A 23,729-nucleotide genomic window follows, 5' to 3' on the forward strand; every position below is an offset into this window, starting at 1 on the left:
GGAAGTCTTTGGATGGATAACGGGGAATTCCTCCCAGGTCAACTCTGGAGCGGGATCCGCGCTGCAACTGGCCCGCAGGGGCGGTGCAGCGCGTGGTGGGCGGCATCCGTGGCGCGCGGGGGCGGAGCGGCGCCCCTCAGCGGCGGTTGAGCCCCTCCGTGAAGGTGCGCGAGGCGTGCGCCACCCGCCGCCGTCTCCCCCGCCCGCCAGCGGCCGCACGCGCATGCGCAGTTAGCAGTCGCTGCTCCGCGGATGCCGGCGGGATTGGTCTAGGGAGACGCAGGGACCAAGTGGCAGCGATCGGGACATCTGAGCTGCCACTGCCGAAAACAGGCCGGCAAGACAGGTGCGTGGTCATTTGGCCATTTTCCTGCGTCCCTCTGCGCTCGAGCTGGGGTGAGCAATCGGAGTCCCCAAACCTTCCCTCAAGGCGAGGGTTCCTGCGCCCCACGCCTTTCTTTGGCAACCCGCCGGCGGAACGAGTTGGGGCCAGCAAGGGGGTGGGTGTTGAGTTCGGGGACGCCGGTGCAGTCAGTGTGGGGTGGGGGTTGGGAGGGCTCTCCCGGCTTCGGGAGTAGAAAGGCCGGCCCCGGGCGGTGGGATTGAGGCCGCTTGGGGTCCGTTGGGTTCTCTGGAACTTCTGTGCTCACCTGCTGCGCTGGCGCGGGGAAATCCAGGTGTCCCCCCAAGCCCGAGCTCTTCCTGCGGGTTAAGGGCCCCCAGGGAGCCGTCGGTTATTCCAGCGGTTGCCATTTCGGCCGGTTCCTCGCTCGAGCCCCGGTGCGCGTTCCCGAGGGATGAATGGAGAGGGGGGGCCCCCCGGTAGTCTCCCGGCGCTGCTCACTCCGTCGGCTACTTCTCACAGAAAAAGCGAACAGACCCAAAAAAGGCTGCGCCTACGCCCTCCCCACCTCTAAAGGCCAAGGGACCTAACCCTTACAGCGGTGGGGGCCTGTAACTCCGGGCCGTTCTCTTGATGAGCTCCCTGGAGCCATGTGCGCGCCGCTGGGGAGGGAGCGAGAGGCTTGTGTTGAATCCAACGAAGCGCTAATTACTGGAGACTTATTATCGCCGAAAGCCCGTTTACGATCAGATACTTTAGTTGATTTTATTTATAGCACCTGCCCAAGCAATAAGGAGGAGGAGTTTGCTTGGGACTTAAAAGTCCCAAGCCCCTAAATTCTGAAAGGAGAAAGTGAATTGAATGGTCATGGAAAGAACTCTCAAATTAGAAGAGTTAATTTATGTTGAATTTTTTTGATACATAAAAGCCATCAAAATCCTGGTCTAGCCTTGTGATTTTGCTTGCTTTAAACCTTTTATGTCACTCTGGGTCATTTAATCACTTGAGGTAGCCCTCCTTTGGGTAATCGGCTGATCTCTTTTCAGTTAGTTTTGTCTTCACATCTTATTGGTTCTTGAGACCACATTTAGACCTTATTGCGAAATCCTTCGAAGATAGACTATATTCATTATCTAGTTGATAAAGTTAGTTATTGGGTGGGAATGAGTGTGCTAATGGATCTGTAGAAATGGAGCAGTACTATTGTTTGTTTTCAGAACCTAATAAGTTTTAGTGCTGTTAACGAAAAAGCTAGAAGTATCAACTTTAATGAACCTTTAGATCATCTAGTTTAACCTTTTCCCTTGACAACTTAAAAAAACCACTTAGAACAGTTTTAAACTCTTGCCTTTTAAATAAAAGAACATGAAACTTGGTGCTACAGTGCCAAGTTCAGACTACATTCTATCATATTGTAGTTGAGCTATGAAGTTGAAGCTCATTTTGAAGCTTTATTTTGTAGTTCAAACTGTGACTACTAAAACTTTTTATTTTTTTGAGATTTAAGAACACATTATTATTATTTTCGCTTTACACTTTTATGTGATTCCCCCCCCCCCAAAAAAAAACTTTAGTGATTTTTCAAACACTGCTTTTGAGGCATAGTCGTGTCAGTCAGCCGATAAATCTGAATGGCAGAAAGGCATCTCAGTTATGAGAAATAGCATATAGAGAAGCATGAATGTGTTAATAGATGAGTTTTAAGACTGAAAGAAATGAGTCCTAAAAGGGCAGAATTTATGCTGAGAACTACTGAGAACTCTTGGACACTTTTATAAACAGGTAGTTAAGACTTTTTAGAAAATTCATGCTGGAGAGAAGGTGGAGGATAGATCTCTTGGCTAGACTGGAAGTGAAGAAGCAAAGTGGGAGTTTACTAATCCTTTTCAGAAATGATGGATTCCTAAATTAAGGCTGTGGCATTGGGACAGAAAGAGACATTCAAGAAATACACAAATGCATGTAGTTACCAATGATGTGGGGAGAAAGAGTAGTCTTAAGATAATGGCAGAGTAACTTGGCTGATTTGGTTGACTGGAGGGCAGTTCATGGGAGAAGGGAGTTAAGGAAGTAGAGAACAGGTTTGGAAGGAAAGACCAGGTTGAAATTAATGGAGGTTTGGGGACACCCTTCAAGATGGATAGTGATTTGAAACTAAAGAGTAGTTTCTGTGCTGTGGATAAGATTTGGGAGTCTTTAGCTAGCTTTTATAGTTAGAAGTCTGGAGTACATATAAGGTAGGAAGAAAGCCTGGGGACAGAACCTTGAGGAATAGCAACATTTACAGAAGATTGGAGAAGGAACCCCTGAGGGTGTCAGAGCAAATGAAGAAGACCAAGAGTGGGGAAAGCGTCATAGACACCCAGGGAGGAAAGGGCTTCAGAAAGGAGGCAGGGCTTCAGCAAGGTCAAGAGTGAGCACTGAGCAGTAGGGCTGAAAAATGCTGTTGCATTTACCAGCTAAGCCTTGGTTTGTAGGAACTGTTTCTAAGAAGCTAGAATCAAGTACAGGAATAATTATTCATTTTTCATTGATACCATAACAAATAACCACAAGTTTAACAGCTTAATGCAGCATGAATTTATTTTCTCACAGTCCTGTAGGTCAGAAGACTGACAGGTCTCACCAAACTAACATCAAGGTGTTGGCAGACATCCCTTACTAGAAGCTCTGGGAAGATTCTGCTTCCTTGCTTATTCAGGTTGGTAGCAGAATTCAGTTCCTTTTGGTTGTAGGACTGAGGTTCTTGTTTCCTTGTTGACTGTCAGCTGAGGGTTTGTTTTCAGCTTCTGGAGAGCACCCACATTCCTTGGCTCATGGCCCCCTCTCCATCTTCAAGGTCCTCATGGTGGGTGAAGTCCTTCTCACTCTTCATATCTCTTCTGCCCTCTCTCACTGACTTCATTTTCCACTTGTAAGGGAAAAGGGATTATGTTAGGTCTATCTGCATAATCCAGGACACTCTACCAATTTTAGGGTCAGTTAATTAACAATTCCAATTTGGGGTCAGCTGATTAACAACCTTAATTCTATCTAAAAAAAGCCCCCTTTGCTATGTGAAGGAACCCAAATCTTAGGGTGTGGATATCTTTAGGGGGTCATTGTTCTGTCTATGATGGGAAGTTAAAAATATTCACAGTTAATGAAGATGGTTTTTTTCTAGATGCTTTTGTTAAGGAAAGATGACACCTAGAAATATTTGTTATCTAGCATGTGATAAGCCTTACTGTTTATCCTTAATCTTTGTAACTAAAATGCAAGTATTATCTTAAATAGCTTGAACTTTGTGTGAACACTAAAATTTTAGTGTCATAGGAATATAAAGTAATACCATGAAGTTGTTAGTTCTTATATTTTTATGTAGCCTTAGGCTGCTTTAAAATCTTTGCTGGAAAGCTTTTAAAGGCCATTGAACCAGCTGGCTAGATATATGTGCATAAAATATAATTTAGTCATACATCAAAATATTGCTTTTAAAGTATAAAACCCACAGAAACTGGAATGTGCGTCTAAATGATGGAACATACTAAGAAAATATTTAACCTGTTTTATAGGCTTAGAACCTTAGAGCCATTTAGTGAGGGCTAAATTGTTAAACCTCTTCTACCTTTAGAGCCTTGATGAAAGGAATGTAGAGTTTGAAGCTAGACCTAACTTTGAGTCTTGCCTTTGCTATTTAGTAGCATTCTGTTTTCTTGAGTAAGTTACTTAACCTCCTTGAGCCTTGCTTTCTTTGTGAATAATGGGGTATTAATACTTTCACCACAGAGTAGCTGTAAGGATTGGAATTAACATTCTTAAAACATACTAAGTACTTGAAACAGCACCTCCTATTCTCCTTGTTCCACTTTGCCTTTTTCAATTCCTCTCTCTAGTGCAGCTTCTTTTGTCCTTGGTCCTGGGGAAATCAATCCTTTGTATACTTTGCACCTCACTTTGACTATGATTTTCTCAGGGAGGCATTCTTCCCCCACCATGTAAATACAACTCCCCAATCACCAACACTTACAACCTCTTTACTTACCTGTCACTAATTACAGTTTACATGTTATACCTGGGTTATTTGTTTTAACCCTTGCTTTCCATCCTAGACTATAAGCTCTTTGAGATGAGGAGCCACGTATTTTTTACTTATTACTATAAATTCACTGTCTAACATCATGCCTGGCACATAATTGACAACCATAATTATTTGTTAAATGAATTCATAAATGATGCATTTTATTACCTACTGGCTAACCTGTCCTGAATGTTTAGAAACAGAATTAATCAATCCCTGGTCCAGCTTATACTGAAGCATGCTCATTTCTTCTGTGAGAAGGTACCTGCATTTCAAAGAGTCTTGTAGCTTCTTTGGAAGGATGCGGCCTCTTTAAGATGGCACTGTTACCTACCTCTCCACCTTATTTTTAATCCTTCAAAGTAAACTTTGTGCTACATAGCCAGGTAGTTCTGAGAGTACCCTTTAATTTTGGGAAAAATTTGTCTGGTTCTATTTTTGTGATGTGTTAACAATTTTTTAATCTAATTTTTTGTTTATTATCTTTTCTAACAAATTAAGTATTGTTAAAATGCAGCATGTCTATAGCAAGATTCTGAAATAACAATAAGAGATATTTGTTCATGATATAGAGTAGAACTGAAAAATATGATTACTTCTCCCATATTAAATTAGATTATAAAACTGCAAACTTTCTAGATTATTTTCTTCTCTCTCTATAGGAATGCTTTAATTATGTTGTTTTTTTAAGATTTTTATTTTTTATATTATAGTTGATTTACAATGTTCTGTCAACTTCTGCTGTACAGCAAAGTGACCCAGTTTTTTTAATATATATATGTATACACACACATTCTTTTTCTCACATTATTTTCTTCATATTCCATCACAAGTGACTAGATATAATTCCATGTCCTAAACAGTAGGATCTCATTGCATATCCACTCCAAATGCAATAGTTTGCATCTACTAACACCAAACTCCCAGTCCATCCCATTCCCTCCCCCTCCTCCTTGGCAACCACAAGTCTGTTCTCCAAGTCCATGAGTTTATTTCTTTTCTGTGGATGGATTCATTTGTGCCATATATTAGATTCCAGATATGTGATATCATATGGTATTTGTCTTTCTCTGACTTACTTCACTTAGTATGAGAGTGTCTAGTTCCATCCGTGTTGCTGCAAATGGCATTATTTTGTTCTTTTTATGGCTGAATAGTATTCCAGAGTATGTGTGTGTATACACACCCACCACATCTTCTTAATCCATTCATCTGTTGATGGACATTTAGGTTGTTTCCATGTCTTAGCTATTGTGAATAGTGCTGCAGTGCACATTGGGATGCATTTATCTTTTTCAATGACAGTTTTGTCTGGATATATCCCAAGGAGTGGGATTGCTGGGTCATGTGGTAGTACTGTATTTAGTTTTCTGAGGTGCCTCCATACTGTTTTCCACAGTGGTCGTATATGTTAAGTTTTAACAATGTTGTAAAAACTTTGGAGGGCCAATGTTAGAAGCATTGACATAACGATTTCTCTCTCATAAAACCATAGTAAAAGACATCTATTATATAAGGATTCAGCCAGCAATTTCCCCCACACTTTACACCCTGTGATTGTCTTTCTTTTAGTGCTCTAACTACCTTCGATGTGGTATTTGAGCATTATGTCAGTACTAGTAAGTGAGCTGCACTTTAAAATTTGTGACTTGGAGCTGGCGGTGGAGATTCAGTAGGGCTTTTTGGTGATGTTGGTAACATTCTTCAAAGTAGTTCAAGCTCCTTGATTTTGGTTTCAAAGATTAGGTATCTCATACTTGGCCAAAGTTACTTATAATTCAGTTTGTTATTGAACCAGCCCAAAGGCAGTGCAGAGAACATACATGAGATCAAAGAGATATGCAAATGGATATGCTTCCCCAGTGCCTCTCTTCTTCAAGAAGGCGCAAATATTTTGTGATTTCAACAGCTTGTATGGAGTAGGGAATAAACAGGAAGCTTAGACTCCTGGGCTTGCTATCTTTTATAATTTATAAGGAGGGGTGCATAGCATCAGTGCTAGGTGTTCTATGTTATATAAACACATTCTTGGTGTACTAAAACTATATATCTTAGGACAGCTATATAACTCAATAAGGAATTAGAAGACTTGAACAACATTATAGAGCAATTGGACCTAATAGTCATACACAGAACAATTTACCTAACAATAGCAAAAAAAAAATTAATGCCCATCTTCCTCAAACTCTTCCAAAAAGTTGAACAGACGGGAACATTTCCAAACTCATTCTGTGAGTGCAGCATTACCCAGATACAAAAGCCAGGCAAAGACAACACTATAGACCAATATCCCAAATGACTATTGATGAAATTACTTATTACTTATTTTTTCTTAAGTGTACATGGAGTATTCCCTAGGATAGACAATAGTTTAGGCCACAAAACAGGTCTTAGTACATTTCTAAAAGGTGAAATCATTCAGAGTATCTTTTCCAGTTACAGTGTAATGAAACTAGAAATCAGTAGCAGAAGGAAAGCAAGAAAACCCACAAATATGTGAAAATTAAATAACACACTTTTAAACAACCAGAGGGTCAAAGAAGAAATCACAAGGAAATTAGAAAATATCTTAAGATAAATGAAAACAGAAACACAACAGATGAAAACTTATGGTATAGAGTGAAAACAATGTTAAGAGGGAAATTTATAGCTATAAAAACATTAAATGGGAAAAATCTTTTTGTTCCCTGGTAGTTCAACAGATTAAGGATCCAGCATTGTCACTGCTGTGGCTTGGGTCACTGCTGTAGCAGAGGGAAGTCCCTGACACTGAAAATTCTACATGCCATGGGCCTGGCCCCCCCCAAAATTTTTTTAACTAGTAACCTAATTTTTATACCTTAAGGAACTAGAAAAACCTACAGCTAGCAGAAGGAAGGAAATAATAAAGATTAAATGAGAGATAAATGAAACAGAGAGTAGATAAACAATAGAGAAATCTGCGAAACCAAGAGTTGGTTCTTTGAAAAGAGGAACAAAATTGATAAACCTTTAACTAGATTGAAGTAAAAGAGAAGATTCAAATAACTAAAATCAGAAATGAATGAGGGAACATTTTAACTGATTATATAGTTATAAAAATATTATAAGAGAATACTATAAACAGTTATATGCTAATAAACTGGATAACCTAGATGAAATGGACAAATTCCTAGAAATGTACCACCTATTAAGACCAAATCATGATGTTATAGGAAATCTGAACAGAACTTTAGTAAGGGAATTGAATCAGTCATCAAAAATCTTTCACTATGCTGTACTGAGAAACTGTCACAACACTGTAAATCAACTGTACTCTTTAAAACACACACATACACAGACACAAAATATTTCAACAAAAGCCCAGGAGCAGATGGCTTAATTGGGGAGTTCTAGCAAACACTGAAAGAAAAATTAGTTAATACCAATTCTCCTGAAGCTGTTCCAAAACATTGAAGAGAAGGGAACACTTCCAGACTTGTTCTTTCTGGGCAGCATTACCCTAATACCAAAACCAGTCAAAGAAACTACACAAGAACTACAAACCAATATACCTGATGAATATTGTTTCAAAATCCTTAACAAGATACTAGCAAACAAAATTCAAAAGCACATTAAAAGACTTATACAGCATGATCAAGTGGCATTTATTCCTAGAATGCAAGGATGGTTAAACACATGAAAACTCATTGTCAGAATGGAGGGAAGAAAACCATATGATCATCCCAATTGATGCAGAAACAGCATTTAATATCCCAGCACTATTTTATGATAAAAACTCAATATATTAAGTGTGAATAGAAAGAAACAATTTCATGTAATAAAGGCTATTTCTGAAAAAAACCAACTGCTGGTACCATACTCAGTGGTAAAAGACTGAAAGCTTTTCTTCTAAGATCTGGAACAAGACAAGGATGCTGCTTTTGTCACTTCAAGTCAACATGGTACTGGAAGTCCTAGCCAAAGTGATTAGGTAAGAAAAATAAAGACATCCAAATTGAAAAGGAAGAAGTAAAATTATATCTGTTGATAGGCAACATAATCTTACATATAGAAAAAACCTGAAAATGCCTCCCAAAATTGTTAGAACTAACAATGAGTTTGCCTGGAGTTTGGGAGAAAGGGAATTAGAAGAGTTATTATTTAGAGGGTATAGGGTTTTAAGTGTTGTAAGATGGAAAGAGTTCTGGAGATAGGTTGTACAACAGTGTGAATGTACTTAGTACTGCTAAACTGAGCAGTTAAAATTGGCTCGAATGATAACTTTTTAAATTAAAAAATTTTTAAACTGCACAAATTAGTTACTTCATTGTGTTGTAAATTACCCCATCGTCAGGCTCCAGTGCAAACTTAGAAATATCTTACCTCGCTTCTTCAGAAATGATATGTGACAAACCTCACAGTTTTGTTTGAAGCTTGATGACATGTTGGCAGCATAGTGTGGTAGACTTTGAAGTAGTACCGTGAACTTCATGATGTGATTCTCATTTATCAGCTGGTACACCACTGTATAATGGTAGGATACTTCAGAATTAGGCAGCAGTGGTTAGGTATGTGTTTTTTATTTTTTTTTTTTTTTGGAGAATAGCAACAACTTTGGACTGTACCATTTTCTTAATGGAGACTATTTTCCTATAGAACTGCATTGTCTGCAAAATGGTTAATGTCCATTTGCAGTTTATTCACTTGTTATGACCATTTCTGGGTAAATAGCTTCATAGCTTAATAATTACCTAAATTTTGGAAATTTCTAAGAAGTTTGAAAATATATACTGTTACCATTTTTGTGATTTTCCCCCATTGTTTTATCAGTAAATGTATAATAATCCAATGGGATAAGATTAAAATAGGAGGTAGCATGGTATATTGATGGAAAGTTTTGGATTCTCATCTTGTCTCACATTTCAATCATGAACATTTAACCAGGTTTTTTTGTCTTTATTTGCAGTTTTAGATTGGGAGTAACAATGCCTAGCCTATTGATGTTCTGGGCTGCAAAGATTTAAGTTAGCTACCTCCGTTATGCAAGTGAATGATCATTGTCATGGAACTTCAGAGAAGGGATAATCCTTCCTGATAAAGGGTTTTCTAAACTTTTCTTCTGAAGCTTTGGCAACTATTTCTGAAGGAAAGTTAGGAAGAACTGGAATACAGAAAGCAAACAAAATTGGCTTAAGTAAGAGTAGGTGCTCAGAGAGAGCAGTGCCTGCTTGGCTTGCCTGTAATTCTTCCCAGTCCACCAGAGCTCAAACAAAGAACATAGAAAATGTTTTTTCAACAAATTAATTTTTAATAACCTAAAGTGTGCATTCATTTTAAAGAAGAAAATAGGCTAAAGAGATATGAAAATTATTACTGCTGTTATTATTTTTATGCATTTCTCTTTTATTCAAATGTTATTGATAGTCAAGAGAAACACCATTACTCCATTCTGTAAGTCATGGAAAGCTCTTAGACTTTTAGAACTATGAAGCTTTAGGGTTATTAATGATTGATAAGCAGTTTGCAGATGTACTCATTCCTGTGCCAATATGTGAAAATTTAAAAACTCCTACCCTGCAGTCCCCTGTGAAATAAATTTTGGCAAGGGTATGGGGGAAAAAAAAGGGAATCATTGTAAGACTTTGATGACAAGGAAAGCTGGTACGGTCACTATGAAAAACAGTACAGAAGTTACTCAAAACTTCAAAAAGAGGAGTACCCTTGTGGTGTAGCAGGTTAAGGATCCGGGGTTGTCACTGCAGCAGCTTGCATGGCTGCTGTGGTGCAGATTTGATCCCTGGCCTGGAGAACTTCCATATGATGCAGTCTTAGCCAAAACAAACAAACAAAAAAAGACACAATAACCTTACTATTTATTGAGTCACATTGATCCTTTTATATTTACTTTCTATCCCGTGACTCAAGAGAGATTAAACTGTTGTAATTGCAATTAGTATACATCATTTTCTGTATGTCTTTGTCCAAAAAATGGTGGCATTAACACATCTTTTAATATAGAATGTTTCTATGATTTTTTTTTCTTTTTTTGTCTTTTTAGGACTGCACCCATGGCATATGGAAGTCCCCAGGCAAGGGGTTGAATTGGAACTGTAGCTCCCACAGCCACAGCAATGCAGGATCCGAGCCGTGTCTGTGACCTGCACCACAGCTCATGGCAATGCCGGATCCTTAACCCACTGAGCGAGGCCAGGGATTGAACCCACATCCTCATGGATACTAATCAGCTTTGTTACCACTGAGCCACAAAGAGAACTCCTATGATTTTTTTAAACATGCATTTTCTTTTTTTTTCTCTTTATGATTTTATTTTTTTCCCCATTATATCTGGTTTACCGTGTTCTCTCAATTTTTTTTTTGTCTTTTCTAGGGCCGCTCCCGCGGCATATAGAGGTTCCCAGGCTAGGGGTCCAATCGGAGCTGTGGCCACTAGCCTACGCCAGAGCCACAGCAACGCAGGATCCGAGCTGCGTCTGCAACCTACACCACAGCTCACAGCAATGCCGGATCGTTAACCCACTGAGCAAGGGCAGGGACCGAACCCGCAACCTCATGGTTCCTAGTCGGATTCGTTAACCACTGCGCCACGACGGGAACTCCTCAATTTTCTGCTGTGCAACATGGTGACCCAGTTACACATACATGTACACATTCTTTTTCTCACATTATCATGCGCCATCATAAGTGATCAGACATAGTTTCCAGTGCTACACAGCAGGATCTCATTGCTAATCCTTTCCAAAGGCAATAATCTGCATCTATTAACCCCAAGCACCTCATCCATCCCACTCCCTCCCCCTCCCCCTTGGCAACCACAAGTCTATTCTTCAAGTCCATGGCTTTCTTTTCTGTGGAAAGGTTCATTTGTGCCGTATATTAGATTCCAGATATAAGTGATATCATATGGTATTTGTCTTTCTGACTTACTTCACTCAGTGTGAGAGTCTCTAGTTGCATCCATGTTGCTGCAAATGGCATTAGTTTGTTCTTTTTTGTAGCTGAGTAGTATTCCATTGTGTATATACACCACCTCTTCCTAATCCAATCATCTGTCGATGGACATTTGGGTTGTTTCCATGTCTTGGCTATTGTGAATAGAGCTGCAATGAACATGCAGGTGCATGTGTCTTTTTTAAGGAAAGTTTTGTCCAGATATATGCCCAAGAGTAGGATTGCTGGGTCATATGATAGTTCTGTGTATAGTTTTCTCAGGTACCTCCATACTGTTCTTCATAGTGTTTGTACCAGCTTACATTCCCACCAACAGTGCAGGAGGGTTCCCTTTTCTCTACACCCCCTCCAGCATTTGTTATTTGTGGACTTGTTAAGGATGGCCATTCTGACTGGTGTGAGGTGATATCTCATGGTAGTTTTCATTTTTATTTCTCTACTACTCAGGGATGTTGAGCATTTTTTCATGTGCTTGTTGGCCCTCTGTATATCTTCTTTGGAGAAATATCTATTCAGGTCTTTTGCCCATTTTTCCATTGGGTTGTTGGCCTTTTTGCTATTGAGTTGTATAAGTTGTTTGTATATTTTAGAGATTAAGCTCTTGTCATTTGCATCATTTGAAACTATATTCTGCCATTCTGTAGGTTGTCTTTTTGTTTTCTTTTGGGTTTCCTTTGCTGTGCAGAAGCTTATCAGTTTGATTAGGTCCTATTGGTTTATTTTTGCTTTTATTTCTGTTGCTTTGGGAGACTGACCTGAGAAAACATTTGCAAGGTTGATATCAGAGAATGTTTTGCCTGTATGTTGTCTTCCAGGAGTTTGATGGTGTCTTGTCTCATATTTAAGTCTTTCGGCCATTTTGAGTTTATTTGTGTACATGGTATGAGGGTGCGTTCTAGTTTCATTGATTTGCATGCAGCTGTCCAGGTTTCCCAGCAATACTTGCTGAAAAGACTGTCTTTTTCCCATTTTATGTTCTTGCCTCCTTTGTCAAAGATTAATTGACCATAGGTGTCTGGGTTTATTTCCTGGTTCTCTGTTCTGTTCCACTGGTCTGTAGAAAATCAATAAAACCAAGAGCTGGTTCTTTGAAAAAGTAAACAAAATTGACAAACCTCTGGCTAGATGCACCAAGAAGAGGAGAGAAAAAATCTGAATAAACAAAATAAGAAATGAAAAAGAAGTCACAACAGATACTACAGAAATACAAAAAACCATTTGTGAATACTATGAACAATTGTATGGTGACAAATTTGACAACCTGGAAGAAATGGACAACTTTCTAGAGACTTACAGCCTGCCAAAACTGAATCAAGAAGAAACAGATCAACTGAACAGACTGGTCACTAGAAGTGAAATTGAATATGTCATTACATGTAAAAGTCCAGGATCAGATGGTTTCACAGGCCAATTCTACCAAACATACAAAGAGGAATTTATACCCATCCTCCTTAAACTTTTTCAAAAGTCGAAGAAGGAACACTCCCAAAGACATTCTATGATGCCACCATCACCCTAATTCCAAAACTAGACAAAGATACCACCAAAAAAGAAAACCATAGGCCAATATCTTTGATGAATATAGACACAAAAATTCTCAACAAAATTTTAACCAACCAAATCCAACAACATATAAAAAGATCATACACCACAGCCAGGTGGGATTCATCCTAGGTTCACAAGGATGGTTCAACCTATGCAAATCAATTAATGTCATATGCCACCTTAACAAAAGAAAAGTCGGAAACCACATGGTCATCTCAATTGATGCAGAAAAAGCACTTGACAAAGTCCAACATTCATTCATGATTAAACTCTTACCAAAGTGGGTAGAGAGGGAAGATACCTTAACATAATCAAAGCCATTTATGACAAACCCACAGCAAATATAATACTCAATGGAGAAAAGCTGAAAGCCTTCCCACTAAAATCTGGAACAAGACAAGGTTGCCCACTGTTATTCAACATAGTATTGGAAGTTCTAGCCACAGCAATCAGGCAAACAAAAGAAATAAAAGGCATCCAAATAGGAAGAGAAGAGGTAAAACTGTCACTGTATGCAGATGACATGATAGTATATATAGAAAATCCCACGGACTCAACCCAAAAACTGCTTGAACTGATCAACAAATTCAGCAAAGTAGCAGGATATAAGATCAACATTCAGAAATCAGTCGCATTTATGTATACTAACAATGAAATATTAGAAAAGGAATGCAAAAATATAATACCTTTATAAAATTGCATCCCCAAAGATCAAATACACCTGACCAAGGAGGCAAAAGACTTATATGCTGAGAACTATAAAACATTAATCAAGGAAATTAAAGAAATGGAAAGATATTCCATGCTCCTGGCTTGGAAAAATTAATATTATAAAAATGGCCATACTACCCAAAGCAATCTACAGATTCAGTGCAGTCCCTATCAAATTACCTATGACAGTTTTCACAGAACTAGAACAAACAATCTAAAAATTTGCATGGAACCACAAAAGACCCAGAATCGCCAAAGCAATTCTGAGGAACAAAAGCTAAGCAGAAGGCATAACTATCCCAGACTTCAGGCAATATTACAAAGCCACAGTCATCAAGACAGTGTGGTACTGGTATGAAAAATAAACATGCATTTTCAAAGTAAACTTTAGAATTTTAGCCAGTGGCCCTTAGAAGAAATCAAGGCTAATGGCCTGTACATTCATGTAGAGTTTTGATCTCATTAAAAAGTGTTGTTTGAGCTAACTGTATGGAAAAATGCTTTTTTTTTTTTTGTCTTTCCAGGGCCACACCCACGGCATATGGAGGTTCCCAGGCTAGGGGTCCAGTCACAGCTGTAGCCACTGGCTTATGCCACAGCCACAGCAATGTGGGATCTGAGCCGTGTCCTTGATGTACACCACAGCTCATGGCAATGCCAGATCCTTATCCCATTGAGCAAGGCCAGGGATCAAACCCATCACCTCATGGTTCCTAGTCAGATTCGTTTCCACTGAGCCATGATGGGAACTCCTGGAAAAATGCTTTTTATAGTCTGATGTTTCTTTTTTAAAAATAGCTTTATTATAGAGTTCATACTGTGGCACAGTGGCTTAAGAATCCGACTGCAGTAGCTTGGGTTGCTTTGGAGGAGTGGGTTCCATCCCTCGCTGGCACAGTGGGTTAAAAGGATCTAGCATTGCTGAAGCTGCCATGTAGGTCCCAGCTGTGGCTCGGATTCGATCCCTGGCCCAGGAACTTCCATATACCTCAGGTGCAGCCATAAAATTAAAAAACAAAAAAATATGAAACAGCTTTATTGATATGTTATTTGTATACCTACAAGTTCACCTGTTTAATGAGTGCATTTCAGTGGGTTTTAACATATGTACGGAGTTATACAATCATTACCATATTGCAGTTTTGTAACATTTTTATTAACTGCCAAAGAAACTTTGTACCCATTAACCCTTTTCTTAACGTTCCTTTTAGGCAATCACTAATCTCTGTTCCAATTCTATGGATTTGCCTACTTCTTTTAAATGGGATCATACAATATCTTTCTTTATGACTGACTTCTGTCACTTAGCATAATGTTTTTGAAATTCATCTTGTAACACATAAATGCTCCATTCTGTTTTATTGCTAATAATATTCTGTTGTATGAATATTCCACATTTTGTTTATCCATTCATCAGTTGATGGACATTTGGGTTGTTTTCACTTTTTGGCTATTATGAAAAACATTTCTTTAAACATTTATATTCCAAGTTTTTATTTGGACATTTATTTTCGTTTCTTTTGGTAGGTATTTAGGAGTAAAATTGCTAGGCCATGAGATAATTCTGTTTTTAACATTTTGAAAACTGCCACACTTTTCCAAAGCTCATTTTAGATTCCTACCAGCAGTGTAAGAGGATTCCAGTTTTTCCATATCCTCCCAAGACTTGTTATTGTCTCTCTTTGATTACAGCTATTCTGGCAGGTACAGCGTGCTAGCTCATAAATTCTGTGTTTCTTGGAGACCCCTATAGGTCTACAGATATGTTCTGGAGGATTAGAGAATTCTCGCTAAGAATTTACTTTTAAAAGAATTGTTTTTTTTTTTTCATGTTGATGGTACTAGAACTGTACTGTGGATCATCTGAATGCCCGACCAACTTATAACCAAGAATTGCCACACAATTTCTGTATTCCTATTTACTTATTTGAGTCCACTGGCACCAGGAAGTAAAACTTGAATTTTTAACATATTAATGGGAATGGAGGAGGGTATAATTATATAAAATATGTGTTTCTGCTAAGAAAGCAGCCAAATAATATTTTGCTTCTACTTATCTCAATTAATGCTATGAGGAACCAGAAGTTTTACGGTACTTGAATGGAGAAATAGTTATGTAATTGAGTCATCAAAATATTATGGGGATGATAAATGCAAAAGAACTTTATTCATAGCAGTCAACCTGATTACAGTAAGCCCTGTATTTGTTTGAATTTTCGGCTGTGATTTGATTAAAAGACTATCACATTAAGTTGTGCTAAAATTATTTTCTTTGTTTTTTTAGGGTGCTTATATATAAATGCATTTTGTTTTTATAAAATTGTATGCTTCTTTACACTTAGGCAAACATTATAATAAAAAGTAACTCGAGTGAATAGGAATCATGATCTTTTTTTTTAAAGGGGGAGCACATATTATGAGTTTGGTGATCACTGTTATCTGTATCTTTAGGTTTGTGCCATTGGCTCTTTGCTTTTGGAGACAGGTCTTCAGCTATAGAATCCTGTGAGACTTGAAGTTTGTATTATGACTTGTTCAAAGCATAATTTAAATGATTTTGGTAATGATTTTTTAAGAGCCATCCTAAGGGGGAATAAAAGGTATTAAGGAGAAATTATTTCTTTATAAGTTTACTTACACATTTTTTCACAACTTTGTTTTATTTTACTGATTACTGTCGATTTCACAGATAATAAATATGCGTTTCCACGGCTTTCGGCTATGTTTGGGTCTTCTGTTCATCTCAATTAATGCAGAATTTATGGATGATAGTGTTGAGATAGATGACTTTGATGAAAATTCAGAAGAGATTGATGGTAGTGAAGAGGAACTTTCCTCAGAGGTAAGGTTATTGAGAAATCAGCTATAAACTGTTCCTTTACATGATGCGTAAGCGTGACTGATTTCTTAAAATTCATTTCCGTTTGAATAGTTTCTGAGTAAATAGAAAAAATAAGGCTTTTTTCCAGCTATTTGTTGCTGTGTTTTTTAGGGTGCCTATGTGCTACAGAAATGTGTGCACGATACTTAGCATAGTTTTATTACCAAATAAATTTGGGAAAATTTTTAGTATCAAACTATGACTTTGTCACTGGCTCAAGAGGACTCAATACTTTAGCTAGGAGAAAGGTTTTTAGTCTTATTTCTGAAACTGCCAGCCCTTTTCAGATAAAAGAAAAAGTAGTAAAATTTTCAGTTCTCCTAGAAGTAAATAAACTAGCAATTCTTTGTTTGGAAAGAAAATGCTCAATAGGAGGGTGAATTAGAAAGGGGTGTGAGGATAGGTAGGCATTGAAAAGCTCACAACGTTTCTGTCTCAGCATTCATTAAGCATGGGTCTGGAGGTGGTGACTGACAGGAGTTTGGAAAACTAGAGAGATTTTCGTCACTTAGACAAGCCATGAGAGCTTTCACATTGAGAAATATTCATTTCTAATATTGAGACAATCAAAATTTTTTCCAGAAATATTTTGATGAGAAAACATCGGTTCTGTTGTTCTAGCTGCTGTTTAAAGGGCCGAGGAGAATAGTTGTTGCAGACTCCTTTGCTTCACTTCCTTTTAGAGTTTTTTATTTGTAAATGCAACTGTTGTTTAGCTATTTAAGGTGAATATCCTCTCTCCTGTTAAGTTTTAAGGTCCATAAGGAAATTTCTTTTAAACCTGGTTCTGTAATCCACAGAAAGTATTCTAGATGCTAATGGCTGACTTAGATACAGCTATTATGAGGGGTTTTTGGAGGTTAATATTTAAGAGAAATTGGCAGGTACCTATGACTTTTAACTATATTTGGTGATAATTTGAATAGAAATTGGGAAAGAATAATTGTTGATGCTTCTAATTTTTTAGCATTGAGTAATCTAGGCATGGTAAAGAACAAGTAACATAAAAATGAAGCACAAAATAATCTGCAGGTTATTTAAAGCATCCTCTAACAGAAGGAAGCCTCTTGTGACACCATTGCCCATTTTGCTAGTCTATAAATATACAGAGAACAGTGAGGTTGTATTCAGTAAACCTCATAGGAGATTGGCAATTCTCATAGTAGAGTCTTGACCCTGTTAGTAATTATGTGGAATTTTGTTTAATTACTGATTTTCCTCCCTTAAACAGACAGGACATATACTATCAGGGAAGTGTAAGAACAGTGAAAATGGGAAAAGTGCTTCTGCATCCTTTTCTCGTAAGGCTGAGAAATGTCATGATTCATCTTTTAAGAAAAATCACAGAGGCCACTTCAGAAAGTACCAAGATTTATCTATTACTATAGGCAAAATTTTATTTATTCATCATCAAGTCAAATCATCTTTAGATAATTTGTCAATAAATCTTTTAAATTCTCTTATTGGTTCATTCTGTGTAGTGTAGTGGTTAAGTGGATAACCTTAGAACCAGACAGCCTGGGCTCATATTTTTAAGTTGTGCAAGAGTCTAACTGTACAAGAGTATGCACAGTATTTGGCCTCTCTCCCACAGGATTAAAAGCCTTCCTACCACCATTCATATCATCATTATCATCCTAGCAGCTTACTTGGCACTGGAAACAGTGCCTTGTAGATAATTGCTTTGCAGTCCTTTCTCCATTGACTCTTTTTTCCCTCTGGGTTACTAATTTTTCAAAATGGTGTCATCATGCTCTATTCATGTAACAGTGAAATTTAAGAGTTAATAATTTTGTCTTTTTTTTTTTTTTTTTGAGGTCGGCACCCATGGCATATGGAAGTTCCTGGGCTAGGGGTTGAATTGGAGTTGCAGCTGCCAGCCTACACCACAACCACAGCAGCATGAAATCCGAGCCATGTCTGTGACCTATACCACAGCTTGTGGCAACACCAGATCCTTAACCCACTGAGCGAGGCCAGGGATCAAACCTACAACCTCATGGTTCCTAGTCAGATTTGTTTCCGCTGTGCCACGATGGGAACTCCCCAAAGAGTTAATTTAAACTAACCTAAACTAACTTTATACTAAGTTTTTCATCTCATATGCTTTTGATTTGCTGTTTTCATCTATGATTCTTACCCCCCCCCCCCCCCCCCCCCCCCCCCCGCTTTTTTTTTTTTTTTTTTGCATTTTAGGGCCACAGCCATGACACATGGAAGTTCCCAGGATAGGAGTCAAATTGGAGCTACAGCTTCTGGCCTCCACCACAGCTCAACACTGGATCCTTAACCCACTGAGCAAGGCCAGGGATCAAACCTGCATCCTCGTGGATGCTAGTCAGATTCGTTTCCACTAAGCCACAATGGGAACTCCTATCCACAAATAGTATCATAAGAATCCTTGCAAGAACTTGTATCTTGAAGCCTCCCAGTCTGCCTGTATTAGGAGTCTGTGTATTCTTTGCACAAGGTGTTTTTTTTTTTCCCTCATGTATCTCTTATATTCTTGTTTTTTTTTGTTTTGTTTGTTTCTTTTTTTTTTTTTAATTATTATTACCAGTAAAATACAAAGCTTTGAGGCCAGAGATCATGGCATCTTCTACCTATATTCCCCATATGTGCGTTCCAAACTAGATTCTTAGTGAGATTATTTAAAATATTTGTCAGGATGAATAACTTTAGATTTTTTAAATCTTTTTTTTTTTCTAGATTAAATACAAGACACCTCAGCCTCTAGGCGAAGTATATTTTACAGAAACTTTTGATAGTGGAAGGTTGGCTGGGTGAGTATTCATTCAGGAGAATTTTTTCCTTTCTTGGATTAGCTTTTTTGAAACTATTGGTTGTTAGCCTATGAAAATTGCCTCTACCTCAGAAGTATAAAAAATGGTTAAACTACTTTATTTGACATTGTAAGCCAGTACCTTAACACATTTTTATTGTTGATAGAAGTGTTTAATTTGAATCGTTATTTATTTATACAAAGAAAACATACAAATGAATTATGACTGTAAAGTGAAATCCTACTGCATTTCTTCATTCCTTAGAACAGATATTAAGAATTAACTTTAGATTACAAATTGAAGCTAATGTTCCATCCTAAATAATGGTAAAAAAAAAATAAAGTTATTTGTTTTTTGTTTTGTTTTGTTTTGCTTTTTGGGGCCGCACCTGTGGCATATAGAGGTTCCCAGGCTAGGGGCTAATCGGAGCTACAGGTGCCAGCCTACACCGCAGCTACAGCAACGCCAGATCCAAGCCATGTCTGCAACCTACACCACAGCTCACGGCAATGCCAGATCCTTAACCCACTGAGTGAGGCCAGGGATCAGACCTGCAATCTCATGTCATGGTTCCTAGTTGGATTTGTTTCCACTGCGCCACAACGGGAACTCCCATTTGTTGATTATTATATAGCAAACACTGTCCTAAGTAGGTAGGTAAATACTGTCGTTATCTGCCTTTTATCAGTAAGGAAAGTGAGGCTCAGTGTATCTTACCTGTGATCATGCAGCTAGTAAATTACAGATTCCAAATTTAATTTAACTCTCTCCTTGCAAGATTATGTATAGACATCCTTCTTTAGCCTCTAAGTGTTCCTTTATCTTAGAATGAAAAGTGAGTGCTGGGTAATCTTTTCTTGTATTTCAAACATGCATTGTATCTCTAAATTATTAATTTTATTTTTAATGATATACATTTCTTTCAACTTTTAGGTGGGTCTTATCAAAAGCAAAAAAAGATGATACAGATGCAGAGATTTCTATATATGATGGTAAAATATTTATTTAAATATTCGATACAACTGGTGTGACCAAGAATTCCTAGCTTTTGAGATTGTGTTTCTATTAAATATATATGTAGGGCTTGAGGCCACATACTGATTCACAGTAGAAAGCTCAATCTTTTGTTTCCTTTCCAGTTATTTCTGAAAGTCCCTGGGTAATCAATGCTTCAGCCAGCATTCAGGGTTTTTTTTTCTTTTTTTTGCTTCTGAACAGTTGAATTTTCACTGCACTGCAGGTAGTCTTTACCAATTCCTGAAGCAGGATTTCCCAGTCTACTGCCATTCTCTACCGTTTCATCTCCAGTGTGGGCCCCACTTAGATCACGTCATCTTTTACTGCAAGATCCTCCTACAGAATGCAAAGCAGAGATGAGAGCTCTGAGAAATGTGGCTACTCCTGGAGCCCATGTCTCCAGGCCCACAACCATTATCATTGGCTCTCTGATAGAATTAGCCACAAAAAGAAAAGTCCTACATGCAAACGTCTTTTCTTCCTTATTAGAACTCTCCCGGAGTATGATGAAAGAATTTCTTCCTCCTCCTAGTCTAAAACCAGCCTTTTCAATTGTTATGGCCTAAAGCACGCTCAGCCTTGGTTAAGGTGATGGATAGTGGTAATTTCCTCTCTCTTAGAGGACCTTAGACCCATTAGGATGTGACCTTACACTCAGACTCCAACAGGCTTCGCAAGAGAACAGCAGTAAGACAAATAACAGTATGGGTAGGATGTCAACTGTCTACTTCCTTTTGGTAGTGTTTGTTTCAGTGTGAGATAAAGCTGATACCTGCACATCTTCCTTTGCAGTGTTCCCATCTCAGCAAATCTTCTGTGCCTATATGTGTTTGGTACCCCAAAGAACTCTACCATATGCACAGAATAAGCAGTTATGTATTCAGTCTAAATCCATTTAGAGAAAAATAATAATTTCCCTTGAAGAAGTAGCAGGTCTCCAAGGTTAGAACAGTACCTAAAGTAATACCCATTGATGTATACACCATCAAACAGAATACCTGACCTTAAAACATCGATGTTTAGCTTACTTTACAGTTTTTTAGGACAACATTGAATAGATACTTGCTGTATGTTTTTATCTTAGAAGGACCCGTTGATGGAATTTTCCTAAAATTAACATATAGTCTGTTTTGGAGTTCCCTTGTGGTACAGCAGGTTAGGGTTCCAGTGTTGTCACTGCAGTAGCTTGGGTCACTGCTGTGGTGTGGATTTAATCCCTGGCCTGGAAACTTCAACATGCTACAGGTGTAGCCAGAAAAAAAATTTTTTTTTTTTTTAAGATGTAGTCTATTTTATTGAGTGAGTTTAAGTCTCTCCTGCTGGACAGAAATGACTCCTAATGTTTAAATGAGGTTTTTCCCCCAACTTATTATTAGAAATCAATCAAGCAAGTAAAAGACAAGCTTCTTAACACTCAAGTTTGGTCAGTAGTCTTATTAAACATGATTATCAATGAAAATAATATCTTAGCATATTCGATTTGGTGTGGTTGGTTGACTTTTTTCAATTTCTTGAAAGCAACTTTGAAAAATACAGAATCTCTTAAAGTTTCAGGTCCTGAAATGGCATTTTGTATATCAGTGTTGGCAATGTTGTTTATACAGTGGTTAGTTGAGACCAGTCTCAGTTTCTTTCCAGGATTATTTAGTGTTTGTAGTCATTAATCACAGCTTTTTTCCAGTGCCACTTGTGTAAAACTAATTCCTAGATTTTCAGGAGCAAGCAGATCTATGTGAAGCATTATGTGCTGGGGAACAGGGTTTGCATTTGGAGATTTATTTATTTATTTATTTATTTAGTCTTTTTTGACATTTCTTGGGCTGCTCCCTCAGCATATGGAGGTTCCCAGGCTAGGGGTCGAATTGGAGCTATAGCTGCCAGCCAGTGCCAGAGCCACAGCAATGCGGGATCCGAGCTGCGTCTGCAACCTACACCACAGCTCATGGGAACACCAGATCCTTAACCCACTGAGCAAGGCCAGGGATCGAACCTACAATCTCATGGTTCCTAGTCGGATTCGTTAACCACTGAGCCATGATGGGAACTCCTTGGAGATTTATTTAAAGTTTTCAAAGATATTAATAAAAGTGTGGGTATTTGATAAATCATCAATTCTTTAAGTGACCAACTTACCAATCTTACAAAATTGTGTGAATTATATTTGAATTTTGACTTACATCAGAACTTATATTATCTTGTATAGAATTTGAATAAATCACTGGTTAATGGAAAGTTGTTGATTTGAAGGTGGGAAAAACCTCTTATCGTTGAGGAATAATCACCTTGTCACAAATTTTCTAAAATTAAAAGTAATAACTTTAGATGGTACATTTTCATAGCTGGTAAGTGTACTTTAGATAGTACATTTTCATAGCTGGTAACTATGTTGCAAAAAAGACAACATAGTTTTAAAAATCCTTTACTATCCTGAAAATTCTAAAGATAAAGTTGTTACTTCTTAAAGAAGACCCTTTTGGTTTGGTCAAACCACAGGTTTATGGTGATAGAGTTGATCATCTGTGTGAGAGAGGAAACACCAAGTGAATTCAGTATAAGAAAATATGAAGTAGCCATACTAGGGGACAAAAAGGAAAAGAAACCTGAAAACTCAAAAAAAATGAATTTTTAAAAACCCAGTGAAGCGTGCACAGTGAGGCCAAAAAGCACCCCCTCTTCAATTCATGAGATTGCTCAGGTTCTTGACAGTCTTTTAGGGAGAAAAAACATAGAAAGTGCATTAGTAATTCAAAAGTGCCCATTAATATTTCAAGTTAGCACAATACTGGAAAATAGCCCATCTTCGCTGGATTCAATTTTCAATGCCTCTAATTTTCAAAAGTATAACATTTTATACAAATTGATATACATTATTTTTTGTTTTTAAAAAGAGTAAAGGAATAAAATCCAACCTGTAACTTTTGGGCTGCACCTAACTTTGCATTGTAGGCAGCCCACAATCTAATTTCAAGAGCATCCTGATCTTAAACTTGGGAAATTCCAGCCCGGAGAACCTAACTCATCTTCTTGCTACAGCCCAGTGCTTATCCAGTGTGTGTGACTTACTTGGCCAAAAGTTTTGAGAGCTGCTTAGCTTTAGCTTGGGAAGGGTAACTGCAGTATGTGTTCTTTGGACATACAAATTTCAAAATAAAATTTAAATCCCTATAGTAACTTCTGTGGAGTAAGAAAAGTAGCTGATGAATTCTGTGAATTTCAAAATAAATAGACTGAAGCAAACTCCTTATTTTGTGTTAAGGATATATTTTGTCTCCTATGTAATTTAAAAATACCTCATCTTAAAAATGCAATGCTGGAGTTCCCGTCGTGGCGCAGTGGTTAACGAATCCGACTAGGAACCATGAGGTTGCGGGTTCGGTCCCTGCCCTTGCTCAGTGGGTTAACGGTCCGGCGTTGCCGTGAGCTGCGGTGTAGATTGCAGACGCGGCTCGGATCCTGCGT

At 38.0% G+C, this 23,729-nt stretch overlaps 1 protein-coding gene across 3 annotated transcripts in view; it reads left to right on the forward strand.

The window, feature by feature from the left end:
* The first annotated feature begins 210 nt into the window (after positions 1-210).
* CLGN (calmegin) overlaps positions 211-23,729 on the forward strand; it is a 53,545-nt gene continuing 30,026 nt past the window's right edge. Inside the window, exons 1-5 of one of the 3 annotated variants that reach the window (XM_047799265.1) lie at positions 211-396; positions 2,939-3,044; positions 16,279-16,431; positions 19,180-19,253; positions 20,187-20,245. In XM_047799265.1, the coding sequence (XP_047655221.1) occupies positions 16,288-16,431; positions 19,180-19,253; positions 20,187-20,245 (277 nt within the window). In that variant the 5' untranslated portion in view covers positions 211-396; positions 2,939-3,044; positions 16,279-16,287. The remainder of the gene's footprint in view (positions 397-2,938; positions 3,045-16,278; positions 16,432-19,179; positions 19,254-20,186; positions 20,246-23,729) is intronic. The other 2 variants (XM_047799267.1, XM_047799266.1) reach the window with 2 other exon arrangements.

The sequence above is a fragment of the Phacochoerus africanus genome, chromosome 10 (genome assembly GCF_016906955.1).
Source record: "Phacochoerus africanus isolate WHEZ1 chromosome 10, ROS_Pafr_v1, whole genome shotgun sequence".
Classification (NCBI taxonomy): Eukaryota; Metazoa; Chordata; class Mammalia; order Artiodactyla; family Suidae; genus Phacochoerus; species Phacochoerus africanus.